Raw genomic sequence first — 20101 nt, forward strand, 5'->3', positions numbered from 1 at the left:
GACAGTATAGTTGCCAGTTTTTTTGACTGCAGCATTTGGTTTAAAAACATGTTGATGAAGTCTGTCTTAAGGCATTTTTAAAAGAAGTATTTAAACATATTTAAGCCAACTTTTTAAGAGTTTATATGAAACAAGTGCCTACTTTTGTATTAAATATAGATATGCTATTCTAGAAACATCTGTTGTACATGCAGTGCTCTTTTTATGAAACTGTGAAGCAGACTTTTCAGTCGTGCTCTGCTAGACATTTGAAATGCTTTGAAAGCTAATGACATTGGACCACTGCGTTATCTGTCCACCATCAGACTTGTAATCATGTTTCTCCAAGCATCCAGCTTTGGTGTGAATAATTGAAGAAGTACAATTCCTGCCAGTCATTGCTTTCTTGCCTTCTTTGATGACACTTAAATGCACATTTTAGCTGGGATTTATTTATTTTTATTAAATCTGAAATGTTTGATTCTGTTATAGAATCTAAACATTTGTTAACATCCTATTTTAACACCCATGCAGAAGCTCCTTTGCTTCATGCCCTGAATGTCTGACAGCTGAGGCTTGGTGGAAATTTTATATAGCCAACTCTCACTGGAATTCCAGACCTGATAACTGAAACATTATCCTAACTGCCCAGATATTCCTGTGCATGGTGAATCACTTTATCGGTGGTAGAAAGTCGCTCAAAACCAGGTCAGTTGATCCTATAGGAATAAAGGAATCTCTTTCAGCAGCATTATGGAGGTGGCTTCAGTCCACTGCTTTTTATTTTTTATTTTTCCATTTTAAATAAACTTATTGGTGAATAAAAAAGGGCATGATAGTAATGAATAATAATCAAAAGCTGCTGCAACACCCCTTAGAGCCTTTTTTTGTTCAGGTATACTACCCTGAATGAATGTTTCAGTGTGGAGTTGCCCTAGGATCCAGGAGACGTATACTCAAACACATGAGAATGTATTAGAACAGGGCAAATAAAGAAGGTGGAAATAGATGTGTTGGCTGTGCAGCTGAATCTTTTCAGTTTTGAGTTTGCTAGGTCAGGCCAAAATGACACTGGCTCCACTAGGATTTGCTTCTGATTTTTCCAAAAGGACAGACTATGTAGTATCACTGCATTTAAGCAATTAGGATGTATTTAATCAAATACTCAGGCGAGGGAAGTACAAAGCAAGGTTTTTCATACTGCTATAAAGATTCTTTTCTATTTTACCTTGGGTATTTCTAGAAGGTATACCTTTGTATTTATTTCTCTATAGCCTATCTTTTAATGTGGTGGGAATAGGATCTTTTTATGAAAAATATGTCGATTTCAATTGAGAATAAGAAAAATGTGTTGCTCTCCGATCTGATCCTTGTTTGGAAGTCTGGTACATTCAGTTTCTCATGCATAGAATAATTACCACATTGGCAGTAATTTGTACTCTTGGGCAGACTCAAAATAAAGAATAAACATCCAGTTGGCATGGAAACAGAACTACCCTCTCAGCGTTATTCTGTTTTCTCCAAAGTACTGTGACTTATTCATTAGCTACTGTACTTTGTTCATTATTGCTTGACTCGTTCAGAGTAATCCTCCAATGCAGCTGCCCTGTGCTAAACCTGTCCTGTGAACAAAAAGCTTGACATCTTTTATTATGACTGAATTCTATCAAATTTATAGAAAGGAAGTACATGTATTCAGTTTCAGTCTTCTCGTTGAGCTTCTTTGGCAGTTGCCCTCATTCAGAGTCTTATAGGCAATCTAAACTTTGTCATATAAGTCAGATTTGAAACAAAAATGAACCTTGGGTTTCATGAACCTTGGATTTAATTTTGTGATGTAAATTGGACTTCAATAAAATATAGTTTTTATAAATTAAAATAATGTAGTTCTTTTAAATGTTTAGTACATCATAAAACAGAACTAGTTACACCTTCCCCCAGATAATTATTTCTGTCTCTTCCCTGCAGTCTCACTGTGATGTGAGTATACATATGCTAAGGAAATCTGAGGAAAAGCAATAACTAGAGCAATGAATGCCTGTTCACATTATCTGTCCTAGGTACTAAGCTGTTTTAAATAAGTTACTGGTGTGTTTTATGCTTTTGACATTTAAATAGAAACTGCAGCTTGGAAACTTCCTATTTCATTTGTATTTCATTCGTTAACTTCCTTATGAACTTCATTATACTGGCCTTCCAGAGTGCAAAATTGGGCAGCAGTATTTCAGCAATTTTTTTATGATACACTTTTGTTTTCCCTTTTTAGACACAAAATTAAGGTTAAATTGTCTGTAGGACATTGAGACCAGTCTTGTGAAAAGCAATACAGTTAACTTGTGGGCATACGTCGTTATTTTGTTCTTTGACCATCTGAAGGAAACCCCCCTCTACTTGAGAGTACCCACCAGCCTAGCTCTTTATGTCCTATGTTTCTTTTCTTTGCTTTTTTTTTTTTTTCCATCAATGTGTGATTGAGAGATTACATATTTGGACAGTGAGAAATGGTGATCAGAGCCTATTGCACCTCAGGGGTCCTTACTGGGACAGTCCCCTGGGGACAGCAGCCTGCAACAGCACGTGTCAGAGCAGCCTTTGAATCTTGGGCTACTGCTACTATTGCCTCTCGATGGTCTGGGGCAGCCATCTGGAGTAGGTGAGTCACTACTTTTGAGGTGTGTAGGCTCAGACACAGCCCATCTGGTTGCCATGCAGCAGAGTACCCAGCAATACCTTTTCTTCCCTACCTCTGCTCCGCTGTGAGCAGCCATTGGGAAGTTGTTGAACATTTGGAGTTGCAAAGGGGAAGCAGCTGCTCAGAGCTCCAAGTTCCCAGAAGAGCTTCCCTCTGGGCTGCAGCAGGGATGCAGATGGAGAGTTGAAGCCCTATTCCCATCCCTAGTGAACAAGATGACTCAGACATTTCAATTTAGAAATTGCAGGACATTGTCAGGGAACACATTTTTGATGTATGACAAAACATCTTCTTCTTCGACACAATCACTTTTGAATATTGCAACTTTTAGATCCTGAAGAACCACAAACACTACTGTAAGCTCTTGTTGAAATAGAAATGTATGGATCTGCAAGGACAGAACCTGCTTATTTTGTAATGTCAGTATGAAGCACTGTGGTTTTGGGAACAGAAAAACGAGGAATATTGAAGAGACCATAACCTTTTGGAGTCAACAGCACAGGGAAGGGTTGATAATGGGAAATGGCATGTATCAGCATAACCAGTGGTCTGTTTTCTATACACTTATGACAGTGGTACAGGTTAAACTGTTTTCTTGTATGTGGCACTTAGTACTTCTGATTTTATGCGGAAGTAATGATTTGTGCAGAGTAAGTTGTCCTGATGTAAGGTAATTAATCACTAGAATAGAATAAGACTCACCATCCCTTTGCTCTGGGATTAGTTACCTCAACGTAGTACTTGTCACTAATGTGCATTCTTGTAAACAAAATCTATTTATTTTATAAAGTGGATAAACATCCAGCTGACAACCATTTCTCTCTTTTTTAGCAAAATAAACAGTTTTCATTTAAGTTTCTTCAAGAGCCTCTTTCATCGTGCTGTTTGACTGATTTTTACAAATATCTGCCTTTATAGTTTTCAAGTAGTCTTTTTCTGTATATATTTTCTAGTTTATTTGGCACTTCTTGCTATGTATCATAGTGCTCCATTTCTAGTGTTACTTCTACATTCAACTGTAATTTTAATGAAGTATTTACAATAACACATGCCACAGATTATAGACAGTTTAATTCTGCTTTGTTTCTGACAAAAGAGAATTTGGAAGAGAGACAAAGTATCATAATTTAGGAGTCTGTATTTTAATTCTTAAGAGAACAGCATAGTTTCTTCAATGCTGATATGGTTAGTGTAAAAAATGAGAATGTCTCTTGACTGTGCATTGTTCAACTTAAGTGGAAATGTTTTCCCTAGATTTACAAACTATTGTTCGAGCCATTCAGGGACAGATTCATTTTCTTCAACTTAGCTGTTTACATCTGAGCTGGACAATGTAGGCCCTCATCATAAACCTTTGCAGAGAAACAGCATTTGTACAACATGATCCATCCCTTCCTAAGACAGACATGGCAGAGATAATTGCACTATGTAAGTGACTGTTCCTTTGTCTTAATTATAATTAAGGGAGTTTGAGGTGATTAGCTCAGATGTACATATCTAAAGCTGGGTGACATGAAGTGAGAACTGTTGAAAACTTTCGTGATTTTATGTAACTCTTGAGAGAGAACTGACCTAATTTCCTTCTGCAGCCAGACAGCTTGATCTCTTTTTGATCCTCAGTTCTGTATGCTTTTGGTGCTGTGAGTGTTCAGAATTCATGTGCCAGCATTAATTTTACTGCCTATGTTCTACGGAGCCTGAAGGTGTAAGAAAATGGCATCCTGTGATTTCATGAAAGAGAAGACATTTTAAAAACTAACTTTAAATGTACTTTAAATTTAAATATGTTGCGATGTTTTTCAGGGTGGAGATCTAGACTTCAAAATTCAAGAGTACAAACAATCTGGGAAAGTATTCACTCAAAGACAAATAATAGACTGGTTTATACAGTTGTTACTTGGAGTCAACTATATGCATGAAAGGTACAGTCATTTGCTTTAATACAAGATCATTTAACTCGTGAGGGAAGTGAGTAAGCTTTTACTGACTTGTATGTATTCAAATAGAATTTGAACCATATTGATTATTTTTTATTGGTATAAAATCCTAGTCAATGAACTGCTGTAGTGTATATGTAGTATACATAAAGTGTAATTAATTGTCTATCATGCAAGAATATTGTATGTTATATCTTTAGCAGTGCAGTGGTAAATGTCTTTCAGTGTTAGACAAATTCTCTAAGAGCCAAGTGAAGAATTTAACATGATGGAAATTGCTCAATATTGTTAGAATAAAATAGTTTTAAAGTTTAAAATAAAGACAGCTTTTAAGGGGATTTAGCAAAGAGCTCTTGCAGGTGTTTAATGTGAAGAATCAAATACATGTGCTTGATGTAATCCCCTTAAAATCTTATATTCTTTGAAAACTGACATTACTTTTAACAACACATCAAAGATTAACCTAAAAAAATACTGCAGATCATTAAGACAGTGATTTCATGAGACTATGATTGATTAACGCATTTCATAACTAATAGTGTAAGATTCCATGACACCACAGGTGTAGCTGGTCATCTGATGGAGAGACGTAGAGTATTGGTCCAATAAGGTCTCAATGCAAGGGTTAAAAAGTTTTATGTGAGCCTTAGGGATCCAACATTCTTGACTGTCCCTTGGATTCTCTGGTAGCATGCTCCACACAGGATGCTTGCACTGGTTTGCAGACTTTTGAACTGCTGCGGAGACCTCACTTGTTTAGAACAGGGATAATAACAGGTGAATACTTACCTGGTCATCTCTGTGAGCGTAGTTCTTACCTCCAGTGTGATTTGCAAGGTGTTTCATCCTGCCAGGATGAACTGTTTGAACTATTATTCCTATTGAACTTTCAGAAATAAGAATGTTATTGCTGCAAGGACTGGCTTAGCATAGGCTAAGGATATGTCTCTGCAATCACCTTGTGTGACACCTACTCTGTCAATTGTAAATAACTATTCTGCACACTACCTCACTCAAATTTAGATGCATGTTTTCAAGAGATGAAAAATTAAAATAATAATTTTAATTTTGCCAAGAATTATGGCTTAAATTATTAGTACAGCTAGTGGAGGGCGACAGAGAGAGAAAAGTTAGGTTACATCCAGAGTCTGGAGATGACAATTCTTTTTTTTTTTCTCTTTTTTTTCTCTTTACCCCTTCTTCTTCTCTCTCTTCTCTTTTTTCTTCTTTTTTCTTTTTCCTTTCTTCTTCTTTTCTTGTCTTTTTTTTTCCTATTCAGAATGTAAACTAGAATAATTAGTCTTCTATTTTGCATGAGTAGTTAAAAAAGAAAGATTATCTGCTAAATTGAGGCTGAAGACAGCACCAAGTTGATGTAGCTGTTTCAAATCTATTTCACAGTAGCTTGGGCCAAATTTGGTTGCTTGAACTTGAGTTTCAGGAGAGGAGCAGGTAGAGATAGTCACCGGTCAACAAGAACAACTGTTTCTCAGTTGAGCTGAAGTGAAGTATGTAGGATAGGTTTGACCTAAACTGAGAGATGCCTAATGAGTTTTTACACCTGCAGAGTCAAACTGTAGAGGGAAAAGGGCAGAGTGAATTACTGTCTGTGACTCAGAACATTTTGGTTCCTAAATGCCAATTTATCTGGGGCTTGTACGTGATGTGCCATGCCATCCCCACAGACTGCAGTGATGGAAGCACAACAAAGAGAGATCTCTTGGGATGCTTTGTTTTTCAGCATTCACCTCAGGCAGAAAGGACAGAGGAAAATTGAAATAAAAATCCTGACTGTTTAACTGAACTATTAGTGGCTTTTTTCCCCCTTCCTGAATTCTGGTTTAATAATTTATCATGAAAATGTTAGTAATCTGGAAGGTCCGCTTTTGGTAAAATCCTTTCTTTATCCTGTGTGTTTAGAGGATGCATTGTGTAGACTAATGCAGAGTAATAATAATAATGGATTGTATAAGTTATTTTTTCTTTTTGTCTTTTATCTTCTGTATATCCTTATGCCTCTGTTATCTCCACTTTTCTCACAGGTCCCTTTTGTCTACTCTTCTTTTCTCTCCTTTATTTTTCTCATCTTCTATTTGTTCTCAAATAAATCTTTCCAAAAAATCTCATAAATAAACGCTTTGATAAATATGTATGTTAAATTACTGGGTTTCCTGAAAAGTACAGTTGAATTCTCCAGTGAAAATAACAATTTGATTTTCCAAACAGCATTTCATTTTCTCTCTTTGAATTAGAGCTATTTAATAGCACCTCTCCAGATACATAGAAATGACTTGACAGTTTTATTTGTATTTCCTTTATTATATTGTGTTTTTAACTATATTCACGTTAGAAAACTATTCTTTATCCTATTATTATAGAGCCAAACAATAGCTTAAATGACAAAGCTGAGGCTTAAAAGGCTTTAAAAGTACCTACAGAAATTTGTTGGAATTACTGAAATATAAACATATAAAAACAGCCCTCTATTTATGTATAAAGGAATTGTATGTGATTTCTTCTATACTGATAAGGGAAAAAAAGGTATAATACATATTTGAACTATGTTTTAATGCAAGAAAATTTTGCCCTAGAGTTAGAATCTTGAAATGTTCATTATCTGTGGGTTGGACCTCTTCATGCCATTTCTTAGAAAATCTAGCTGCTTTGGGAGGGATTTCTATCCCAGAACAGCAAAAATGACTACTTCTGGTTCTAGACATAAATTATTCTGTGGATCTATTTCTTGTGCACCTTTAGTTGAACTTCTACACTTTTTGAAAACTCTCATTCTAGAGATTTACCTCCAAAAATAGATGTTTTTCTACCTCCTGTTGCCCCCTTCCCCCCAAATAAAGCAGATTGTACAGATTAGGCATTCATGTCTTTTACTTATGCTTCATAAATCCCAAAGTGGTTATGAATATCTCCCGGTGACTCTGCTATCTACTGTCTATTTTACATAATTGAAGGATTTTTGAATTTAAACTTGAAAGCTAAATTATCTAGAATTAAATAGATGCAATCCTCATCTGTCATTGATATAACGAAAGAGACAAGTAGTGGATAGGCAGCATAGTTCAGTGGTCTTATCTAGACAGAGAGAGTTAGCATGAAACCATCATCTGGTCGCTCTGGCATACCTGTAGCCCATCACATATTAGTGCACAAAATTGATCCCACAGCACTCAGGCAGTGAGGCCATTGATTCATTTAACCTCAATTTGTATATAGCTGACCATTATATTATCCATCGCATTGCTAATCTTTATGAACAATATGCCAACACAGAGATTTTGATAAGGTTACCGTTCATTCAAACAAGTTTGTTGCTTTCAATCTATAGGGTAGCACACTCTGTCCAAGTCTATCTGGATTTCCCATTGTCTTTCCTAGTACAGGATTCACAGTTGCCCAGAACCTATTAGTTCTCAGAATAGTTCTTCAGACAAAGGAAAGAGAAATTTATTGCTGAATATTTCACAGAAGTAAACTACTTCAGCTTCAATCAGCTTCACTTGCTGGTGTGTTGCAGAGGCATCTTTACTGAAGGAGGCTGCCTACTGCTCAGTGATCCATGCTGCTTTTTTATGACTATGAGACAGCAAGCAGGTAATCTGTAGAACATAGGTATGGGTGTATTTATAGTCTAAATTTAAAACCATCCTGAAGTGTTAATTTCTACCCAAGATACCAATAACCACTTCGCTAGCCGTCAAGTTAGATTAAGATTTGCTGGAGTCCAGTTAATTCATGTTACCTTTATTGGCAACATATATTTATTTCTTGCTAGAATTAAAGTAGTTGTTTCAGTTAAGGTTTCAGCTTGTAACTTGTTAATCTTCTGACGTACCCTGGCAGATTGAAGTGGCTGGTATCAAGAGGTATCATCATGGGAAGTTCCAAAAAAATTACCCCCAAAATTTCTTACTCATATTAATACATAAAAGCATCTTATAATTATTGGCAACACAAATAATTTGCATCATATTTTCGTCACTATGTTGAACGTTTATATTAGCATTATATTCCATTTCAAACCACTGTAGCCAAAATATCTTCTCTTTATCTCCTATAATAAGTTACTGAAAGTTTTCTGCATATTTTTTATACATCAAGATACTTGTCATTCAAATCACAGTTGCCCAGCTAACTTTTAGGTTCAAGATTAGATTTCTACAAAGCTACAAACAACAACAACAAAATAATAATTAAAAAAATTAAAAATCTAAGTCAGTGAAGTCAAGTTCTTTCAAAGCTCTGTGTGATGAATGGTAAGGAAATACTTTATGAATCTAAATTGACAGAGCAAGATTTATATACAACTACGTGTGTATATAGGCTTATAAAATAATAAGGAATATAATCTTAGCTTAATTTCCTTACTGATGTAATGCATGATAAATGTACGTATATTGCTCAAGCAAGTTGCCAAGTAGAGAATAAACTATTTATAAACATCAGTGGAGACATGCTGAATAAAACTTTCATTTTTCCAAATGTGCAATCTCTCACTAGAAGTATTATTTTCAGGACAAAAATTGGAAAAAAAAATCCATAATGTATAAAGAACTCTTTTCTTTATGCCCCATAAAAATAGAAATGTTTCCATGTTCAGCTACATGTGTACTACAATATCTTCTAATACCTATTTTTCTCTCCCCCCCCCATTTATGAACTAAGTATAATGAATTCAATAATTTTTTTCTTTTCTTGCAAAAAATATTTTCCAATGAGGCATGGACTAAATTGCTTATTTTAATTGTGCTGTAGAATAAGTATTTTCTGGACTTAATATGGAAGCTATTTTGGAAATCATTTCAGTATCTCAATGCATTAGACTATAATAATTCAATAAAATTTGACATAATACTTGAGGATTGCTCAAGAACAACTAAAATCTATTACCATATTGGGTTTTTCTGCCCACATCTCAAGAATCTTAGAGCCTCTCAGGAATCTTAGAGCCTCTGTTGCTTTCTTTATCTGTTCTAAATGACTAAACAAGTAGTGTATTTGTAATACCAAACACAGTTTCAGTAGTCATTATGTACTGAAGCTATTCTAAGCTCCTCCTGAGCAGAGATGGTGGCTTGATAACACACAGTATTAGTTATAAGGAACTTAAAAGTGGTTGAATTCAAGTTTGGCTGAGGTCGTAGGGAACCCTCTTGGAAGTGTTATTAATAAGAATTAATTGAGAAGATGCTTTGTGTACTGTAGAGATATATTTTTTCCCTAATGAGCTGGAAAATTACTGTCACGCATTAAGATCTCTAGAAATGGAAGAGATGCTGTTTGTCCTGGCATGGTGTGTATCTTATGATGCTGCTTCGGTCTTTGATGGAAAAATAAGTCTGTAAAAGCTAGTTGTTCTTTTTCTTTTCCTTTTGATCTCTGTCTTTGTAAAGTTCTTTTATCTTCCAGACCATTACTGTAAAAATTTGTACAACTATCCTAGTCTGTATACATGTTTGTCTTTCAAGTTAATACGTTTTCTCTGCAGGAGGGTTACCTGAGCTTATTGCTCTTATTGCTGTTTTTCTCGTCCCTTATTCTATTGTGATACATCTTATTCTTCTGGCTGAAAATAGGATGTCATGCTTTTAAGAAGAGCCATACAGGAAGACATGCTTTTCTCTTTTCTTTTGCAGCTCATGTTAAGCCTGTATTTGTATTCTCAAGCTGGGATCCCTGGGTGCATTTTTATTATCCTGGCTGCTTAGGCTCTCATCCTGCATGTGGGTGTCTGTGAATGTACCTCTGTGTTTTTGTGAAGCTCCTTAATGCCGGTTGCTGTGCATTGTCACTTACAGGGTTAGACTTGTAGCAGTGGTGGGCTGGCCTTCCTAGCAAGGAATGAAGATAAATACTTGAAATACTTGATAAGTGACTTTGAATCGTTCAAGTTAGATGAGGTTGAACTTCTTTTTGTATTCCAGGCGAATACTTCACAGAGATTTGAAAGCCAAGAATATATTTTTGAAGAATAATCTTCTTAAAATTGGTGAGACTTGCCTACTTTTTAAAGATATGTTTTACTATGATAGAACAATCCAGCAGACATTCTGTGAATAAGGAGATTTACATAAAGTGATGTCTGATGTAGTGTTTGATCTGTGGTCAAACATTTACCTGACAGGCATACACAGGAACAGGGACCCAGACAGGCACTGAAATCCCAGCCTTGAGTGTGCTCAGAGCTCAGCCGGACATAGACTGAGCACCCTCATATAACTTTGAAGCTGGCCCTGATTTGAGTCAGGTTTGAATCAGATGACCTCCTGAGGCCTCTGGAAACTATGTTGTTCTATGTGGTGTTCTTATTTTGGATAACCATAGAATTTTGGTTGAATAACCATATTTAAAAGTTCTGCCTGTTTTTAATGTTCAGTTATTGTATTGTGTCTAACAATAAAGAGTTTATACAAATAAATAAATATTTGCATATGCTCTTGAAATGTAAATATTTAATTAGTATCTTGTCTTTTTGTCATTTGTGCTTCTAATCTAATGTATTTTTTCATCTATGTCCTAATTCATCCTCTTTATTTACAAAAAGCAGTATTTACAGGGTAAGTTCTTTGTTGCCACTGAAATTATTTTGTATTAATTTCACTTTCATAAAGAGTTCCAAGCATTTATTATAACAAGTTGGTTTAAACACAATTCTGATTTTTTTGTAGTATTAATCACAGTGGTACTGAAGTATCACTCTGATGCCTAGAGCTATTCACTACATACACATTGACAACCTTTCTTAGTATCCCAACAGCATAGTTGTTTTTTACCTGTAGAAGTTACCAGAACACATGGACAAAAACTCTTTTTTTTTAATCCCTTGGGCCATTTCCTGAAAATATAAGTAGGGTTGGCAAAGGCTGATCCCTCTCTCTGAAACAGATTGTAGGTGGAAATGGGGAAGTATGTCAGCCCATTATTCCACATAATTTTAAACAAGATGGACACCTAGATAAGAAATTCCTACTAATTACAATCAACTTGGGTTGCCTTTGAAGTGTTAAGTAGGAATTTTAAAAGCTCTCTATTTCATTGCTGATATTCTTGGTTCTCTGCTAAACAATGTTTTTGTGTTGACATGTCTGGAATTTTGACCATTTATACAAACTGAGGATATGGATCTTAATTTAAAAATGAAAAGTGAACAGACGTGTATGAAGGCTGTGTTAATGTTTAAGTTCTTTGTAAGAATTTTAGTCTTATTGTGCTTAATTGTTTGGGGGTGGATCTTTCTGTTGTTACTTTTAGGGGACTTTGGAGTTTCTTGTCTTTTGATGGGTTCATGTGATCTGGCAACTACATTTACTGGGACACCATACTACATGAGTCCAGAGGCACTGAAGCACCAGGGCTATAACACAAAATCTGATATTTGGTGAGTAGTCAGCATGCTATTTCAGTAGGATTATACATTTATTGAAAAGAAAATGTCATGAAAGGTAAAATGTCATATATTGTCAAGATCAGCATTTGACTATATTTAGGAACTACCCTTTACTGTTTGTTTGTTTTTTGAAAAGCAAACCAACGGGGGTTTAGTGAAAAAGGAAGCAGGGCTTCCTCAGTAGGGTGCTCACACTACTCCTCTAAAACTATTCCAGGATATTTGCATCATGTATTGCAATTTAAAGGTTTGCTCTTTGTGTTGAGAAGCATGTAGCTACTATTATATGGTGTTATGTGGGACTTCAAAAGAGAAAAAGATTCAGGTCCAGTCTCTGCTGTGACACAAGATGATTGTGGATTAATCTTGAGTTCTTCTAGGAAGGGGGAAATCTTTCTCTTATAGAGAAAGATAAATAGAAAGAAACAGTTGTCTGTGAAATTTCCAAGTGGACAAGGAAGGAGCGATTCCTGGCTGAGAGGGAAACAGGAGAACCTTCTTACGAACTGAATTGAAAAACATTGGAAAGTGGCAAAAGGAAGAAAATTCTTGAAAGGACAGCTGAGTATAAGAATAACTGGACAGAAGCAAAAACACAATCAGTTTCATAAAAGGCTCAAAGGTAGAAAGATAAGTGTCAGTTCTGCACTTAGATGGCACAAAATATTGATTTCTGAGGTAATGATTAAAGAATCAAGTTGAGAACCTGAGATCTGTTGAAAGACTTTTTTTTTTTTTTAAGTCTTTAAAGTCTTTTTTTTAAAGGAAAATTTTAGTTGTGCGGGTATTTTTTCAAGCTAAGATGAGGAATGATTTTTGGAGTGGGGAAAATACCTGTCTTGGTTATGTTCTAAAACACTCATTGTGTTTCATGATGACAGTTAAAACTATTTTTTTTTTAATTCTGTCATAGTGTTTTTTTAAATACTTTGTTACTTCTCTTAAAAGATGTTTGTTTCTGTAGATATGCATATCCGAAGGTTTCTTTTTTAAGAATATTTCAATCCAGGAAGTTTTCTTTAAAAAGCATTTGTCCACTGGAATGTAGTTTGTTTACTTGACAATTTACTCTAACTTCTGCTCCATTCTGACTTTTCAAAATATATTTGGGACTTCAGGATATAATTCTAGAAGTTCAGAACAGTCATCTGTACCTTTAACTGCTAACAGCCATTTTTCACAGTTAACATCTTCAATCCAGTCAACGGATGTGTCAGGAAACTCATCTCATGGTCTTTATAGCTGAACAGAGATGGATTTAATGTCAGATTATCTCTTGTTCATCTGTATCAAAACAAATATGAGTTAATACATGTAGTCAATAAAAGTATATTGCGAGAACATTTCAAAAGATGTGAAAACAACTGAACAGACAGGAAAACATGACTTCTGTGCGCTATTACTGTAAAGCATAATTTCTATTGCAGTTGACACTGAATGTAAATATATATAAGTTCTATTCATGCTTACAAGTGTCAATCCATATGTCACTGAAGTAGTACAGAGTAAATGAAACCCGAATTTGTAAGCGTTTTTATAAATGATGTGTTGATCACTCTTTTAAAATCTACAAAATAGCAGAGAAAAGCCCGTAGAGCAAGTCACTACCTATTGGCTTTTTGCTATACTTTATGCATTTTGTAATCTTTCTAAACCAATACCCAGAGCACTCAACCAAGGGTGGAACTGCTTTCACAAGGAGGTTCTTGGCCCTTGGTTTAGGGGCACAAGGAGGAGATGTGCCCTGTCTCACTAGAACCCCAGCCCACAAAAGCCTTCTCTTTCTGAGCCAAGAAACTCTCTTTCTGTAAGGACTTCTCAACTACGAAGAGTCATACATTGAATTGATACGTTGGTCATTTAATTCCTTCATTTAATATTTTAATAGTGATTCTGAGTTTATTTTATGTTTGCTGTCCTTGTAAGGAGTCACTCAACCATCTGAGTTTGAATTGTCCATCCCACTTAATCTATTTGTGGACTGTCTTGGCCCACCAGCTGTGCATCTGGTTCCAGCCCTCAGTTTTGCGATAGTTGTGTAGTAGTAAGCACCAAAATTTTCGTATAATTTCACGTTTTCATTTCATAAAGCACTGTTTCATACTTTCTCCTTTTTCTTTAGCTGGATGTGCTGAGGTTCTGAAACGTTTTGCAACTTTGCATATGTTTTTTGATTTTGAAATCAGTGCACTTTTTGCTAAACATTTGTGGAAGTCATGACCATCAATTCTGTTCATGTTTTTCTACTTATTTCCTGTGATACCTAGAAAGATCAAAGCCAAAAGCTTTAACAAGTGTGCATGTGAGAGCAGGATATTGCTGATCAGCAATCAGTGTGCCGCATCTTTGAACAGATGTCCTTCATCTGATTTTGGGGGAGCTAGGGAAGAGATGGGTGGAGGGAAGGCTGTTTTCCATATATTCAATGGAAAGCCAATTCCATTGGCTCCAAGGACAATCTTAAGTCCATTCCCTGAAATAGAATTTGATGATTGAGGTGAAAATGCCATGGAAGAGATTGGTTAAGGTGTTGGCTCTAAAAACCGAAGTCACTTTTATTTATCTGAAAGTATGTAGAAGACAGATTCTGTTCCAAGTTCATTTTACAACAGTTTTTAGCCAATCATGACAGGTTAACTGAAGCTTGCTGAGTCTCTCTGCAGCTTTTTGTTATCAAGTTAGTACAAAGGCTGGTAAATTTGAATGTCTCTTCCTATTGAGAAACGTCTAGTTACGAGATATAAACGCTTTTTGATAAAGCTCATGAAAGCTCATTTTTTAATTGCTTGACATGTGAGAACTCAAGTTCTGCTATTGTTTTAGTCTTTTTGTTTTTTAGGGGCTTTTTTTTTTTTTTTTAAGTGTGACAGCTCATTTTCCAGGAGTCAGAAACTTCAATTCATTAAATAAATAGGTTTCCTTCAAAAACTGATAGCGAGTTTCTACCTTAAGGAGCACACCATCCTGCTAGCATTCTTAGTTCCCTTGCTTACAAAGAGTGTAAAATCTTAGCATTATTAAAATTGCTTGGGATTTTGCCTTTGAGTTCATTTGATCCCAGCTTTATTTCACTATGTCTAAATATGTCTATATTGGCATCATTGCTTATAATAGTAACATCTCTATATAAACAGGGCCTATGTAATTATACCTATATAGCATAATATCTTTATTCCTTTTGTAGAATGAAAAACCCAGGAGATAGCTAAAATGACCTAGTATTTTTGACATTTGAGGAATAATATTTTCTTTTCAGTTCTGACTTCAGTAGAGGAATATGTAGGAATGTTAGAAAGTACTGTTATTCCTTGTCCGGTTATTTATTCTTATATCTGAGCTCAGATTTGATGAGGCTGCTCGTGTGTCCTTCAAACTATAGAACATTCTACAGCCCAAATGCATCCATCTGTGAGAGAGGAGGAAAGGACAGAAAGATCAGATGAGCTGTGGAGCAGCCTGTTCCCATTTCACACAATTTTTATGCAATGACACATAAGAAGCCCTAGTAAAGGTGAACTCCACATATAAACTTCATAAACATTACCCTCAGCCCTACCACGTGCAGCAAAACCGTGGCATTTCTGTTACTGGAGACCAAACATGGTTGTAGGAATTGCATGAGGCTGAGGGGGTGAGACCTTCTGGTCAACTTTGATTCTATGATATTTGTTGTGCCTAACCTAGATCTATCAAATACATGTCCCATCCATCAGTATTCATTCCACAAATTTTTAGGTCAGATCACTTTTTCTAAAATTAGTTAAAATATAATGAAATAGAAATATTTCTAATGATAAAGCAAGTCATCACTCAGAACTGCTAGTTTTGCACAAATAGTAATAATAGCAAGGGTGTTAGTGAGGCTAGATGTTGGGATACATATCCCATATCTAAGGATCTCTGAAGAACAGAGAAACCTTTGTACTTTCTACTGTCTTCATGCAACCTAGAAAGCCTAAACTTACCAAGAAGGTCAATGATAACTCCCACAGATGGTCCTAAAGTTAAAGTGGACTGTTGTAGCTTTCCCAGAGATCTCTTTTACGTCAGAAAATTGGAGGTTCCCTTGTCACACAGGCTCCCAATCAGTTTAGATTCTGCTTTTTTCATGCTGGGGAATGAACATCACTCTCTCGTCACACTTGAAACTGTCTCTGTGTTCACCTGTAAAGTTAACAGTATTTGCCTGCCACTAGTTGTTAGCACAGTATTGCTTGGGCAATTTTTTGCAGGTTTTCTAACCCTGAGAGTTTGGGGTTGCGTAAACGAGACTGTAATCTGCACTGGCTTGTATTCTGCCCAGGATCAGTATAAATCCTCAGTGCAAATATCGAGTGCTTCCATTGTAGTGGCTATTAAAACAATCTTACTTCGTTTCTGAGTAGATGTGCTAAAGTGTATGCAAACAGTTATGAACAGTTATATTTCTCTCTTCTCTTCAAAGCTATGAGTACATATGGCAAACTCCACCCATGAACTTCACAAAGAATTTCTGCATACTATGTAATACAAATTATCTCAGAGGCAGAAATGTTAACAGAAACAATTCAGTTGAAAAACAAATGTATTTGTCATTTGGAAACATAGCAAATTCTTTACAAGAGAGGTATAAATTGTTTTCTTTTTGTCTGGCAGAGACAAAGGAATATCACATTTGAATCCATCATACTCTACGTCGGCTGTCAAGTGTTGGCATATTTTGATAATTTTTTTTTCTGTGGGGTTTGGTTAAATTGGGCTCCCTATGTCACACATCTTGGGACTTTCATTTTAATTGTGCTTGCTTGTCTGTTCTTTTGCCCCAGTTTGTCTTTTCCTTTAATAATAACAATCCAAAAAGAGATTATTTTTAGTGCCAAATGTTATGTAGAATAGTTACCAAAAGTAGCCATAAAATTCATGCATTGGTCTTTTGAGTAATGTTTAACTGATGGATTTTATTAAAGTGCAATTTTATATAAAAGCAAGGGTTGAAGCAGGCATCACAGATTTCTCATCTATGCTGAAAAGGTGTGCTAGATCTTCATTGTTATGAATCAGCAAGGCTCCACTGAAATGATCCATGCTTTTAATTCAGAGATAAATGCAGAACAAAAACTTCTTAAAAGCAATACGAGTTGTGATTTGTAAGCTATGTTCTCATTAAATCTTTTTTTTTTTTTCTTAACGTGCTTTGTATTTATTTTATGGAACTTAAGGTAGAAAGAAATTGCCAATATGTGACTCATGGGAGAAAATTTCAGCCTACTCTGTCTCTGTAAGATTTTGTCCCAGAGTTTCCAAACTATAGGTCTTCAAGTAAAGCACAAATTGTAATTTGGATTAATAAAGGTGTCTAAAATAGCTTTTCCTCCCATATTCCTCTATCTAGTCCCAAGATAATTAGAAAAAGAAGATTCCTATAGCTGATAATGCTGGTGAGACAATCTTATTAATTTTTGGCACAAATATTTGATTTCTTTTTTTTTTATTGCAATAGTGCTGATTATTTTGGATTCTTAAAAAAAATGTGGCAGGTATTTAATTCTAATTATTTTCACCATCCCAGATAGAGATAGCAACAAACAAATACATACCTACGTTATTTTAAGTGAGAGCTATTTCAGTTCAATAATAAAGGCAATTATATCATCACCCAGTGAAAATTCAGTGCATCTGATCTGAATTCAAAGAGCTGTTACTGAAAACATTTCATACCTTGTTTTGCTGAGATTATGTATCTTGTGATAAGAACCAATAAAACATTCAGAAGGAATTAAATGTTCTTTTTTTTTTTTATTTCCACTTCTTTGTACTGTAGAAATGCTACATAGTTGTAAGACTATTAAATGTCTGGGCTGACCAAAAATCTTTTTATAATTGCTATTATATACATGTACCAAGAGTCAGCCAAGCCCTTTCCAGCCCATGAATGAGGGAGGAAAAAAAAGAGGAAGAACCTTTCCTTTATTGAAAAGATTACAGAAATGTTCTTTTTACAGTGACCCAAGCCAGGCAATCTTTGTCATGCTTGTGTCCCCTATTGCTGCATATAACTTCACTGGTGTAAGTGGGCTGCTTACCCCAAAATATAAAGGTTTGGAAGTATCCAAACTTACTTCTAAAATATGCAATATATATAACTAATAATAGTCTCCACAGCATTTGATGTTATTACTTGAATCAATCTTGTAATGAGGAACATTTTGGAATGGGGTTTTTATATTGAAAGCAAGTTTATTTATTAAAATGATATAAATGGTTTGCTGCTAACTCTAAATCTGCCTATTCTATGATATGTAATATCAAGTATTGGTTATTGACTGGATGAACAACTAATGCTGTAAAGTAAGCTTGTACAGAGTGTACACGGAGTGCATGCGATTCTGGGAGACTCCCCAGTCTTTCTGAATTTCCCAAGTATTACTGGCTTTGTGTTTGGAAATAGCTGATAGAATCATAGAATCATAGAATCATAGAATATCCTGAGTTGGAAGGGACCCTTAAGGATCATCAAGTCCAACTCTTGATACCGCACAGGTCTACCCAAAAGTTCAGACCATGTGACTAAGTGCACAGTCCAATCTCTTCTTAAATTCAGACAGGCTCGGTGCAGTGACCACTTCCCTGGGGAGCCTGTTCCAGTGTGCAACCACCCTCTCTGTGAAGAACCCCCTCCTGATGTCGAGCCTAAATTTCCCCTGCCTCAGCTTAACCCCGTTCCTGCGGGTCCTGTCACTGGTGTTAATGGAGAAAAGGTCTCCTGCCTCTCGACACCCCCTTACGAGGAAGTTGTAGACTGTGATGAGGTCTCCCCTCAGCCTCCTCTTCTCCAGGCTGAACAGGCCCAGTGACCTCAGCCGTTCCTCGTACGTCTTCCCCTCCAGGCCTTTCACCATCTTCGTAGCCCTCCTCTGTACACTCTCCAACAGTTTCATGTCCTTTTTATACTGTGGTGCCCAGAACTGCACACAGTACTCGAGGTGAGGCCGCACCAGCGCAGAGTAGAGCGGGACAATCACCTCCCTTGACCTACTAGCGATGCCGTGCTTGATGCACCCCAGGACACGGTTGGCCCTCCTGGCCGCCAGGGCACACTGCTGGCTCATATTCAACTTGCTGTCTACCACGACCCCCAGATCCCTCTCTTCTAGGCTGCTCTCCAGCGTCTCATCGCCCAGTCTGTACGTGCAGCCAGGATTTCCTCGTCCCAGGTGCAGGACCCGGCACTTGCTCTTATTGAACTTCATGCGGTTGGTAATCGCCCAGCTCTCCAACCTATCCAGATCCCTCTGCAAGGCCTTTCCACCCTCATCCGAGTCCACAACTCCTCCAAGTTTGGTGTCATCAGCAAACTTGCTCAAAATACCTTCTATTCCTACATCCAGATCGTTTATAAAAATATTGAAAAGTACCGGCCCTAAAATGGAGCCTTGAGGGACACCACTGGTGACCGCCCACCAGCCTGACGCAGCCCCATTTACCATAACCCTTTGGGCCCTGCCCGTTAGCCAATTGCTCACCCATCGTATGATGTTTTTATTTAGCTGTATGGTGGACATTTTGTCCAGTAGGATCCTATGGGAAACCGTGTCAAAAGCCTTGCTGAAGTCCAAAAAAATCACATCAGCTGGTTTCCCTTGGTCCATCATATGGGTGATCTTATCATAAAAGGAAATCAGGTTAGATAGGCAGGACCTGCCCTTCACAAACCCATGCTGGCTGGGACCAATGACTGCTTTGTCCCCCAGGTGAGCTTCAATAAGTTCGAGAACCATCTTCTCCATGGTTTTACCAGGCACTGACGTGAGACTGACAGGCCTGTAATTGCTAGGGTCTTCTTTCTGACCCTTCTTGTAAATCGGCACAACATTTGCCAGCTTCCAGTCTACCGGGACCTCTCCAAATTCCCAGGATCGTTGAAAAATAATTGAGAGAGGTTCCGCGATGACGTCCGCCAGCTCTTTCAGCACCCGGGGATGAATCCCATCCGGACCCATGGACTTGTAGGGATCCAGGTGGAGTAGCAAATCCCGCACACGTTCAGGGTCGGTTGGGAGTTTGTCATCCCCACCGTCCCGGTCCTCCAGCTCAGGGCACCCTGGGTCCCGA

The 20101-nt window shown here is 36.8% G+C and overlaps 1 protein-coding gene across 7 annotated transcripts in view; it reads left to right on the forward strand.

Moving 5' to 3' along the window:
• NEK11 (NIMA related kinase 11) overlaps positions 1 to 20101 on the forward strand; it is a 106924-nt gene that overhangs the window by 20500 nt on the left and 66323 nt on the right. For all 7 annotated transcript variants that reach the window (XM_080581745.1, XM_080581747.1, XM_080581743.1 and 4 more), the window contains 3 exons: positions 4475 to 4593; positions 10548 to 10612; positions 11875 to 12001. In XM_080581745.1, the coding sequence (XP_080437871.1) occupies positions 4475 to 4593; positions 10548 to 10612; positions 11875 to 12001 (311 nt within the window). The remainder of the gene's footprint in view (positions 1 to 4474; positions 4594 to 10547; positions 10613 to 11874; positions 12002 to 20101) is intronic.

The sequence above is a fragment of the Anser brachyrhynchus genome, assembly GCF_964034855.1.
Source record: "Anser brachyrhynchus genome assembly, chromosome: 2".
Taxonomy (NCBI): domain Eukaryota; kingdom Metazoa; phylum Chordata; class Aves; order Anseriformes; family Anatidae; genus Anser; species Anser brachyrhynchus.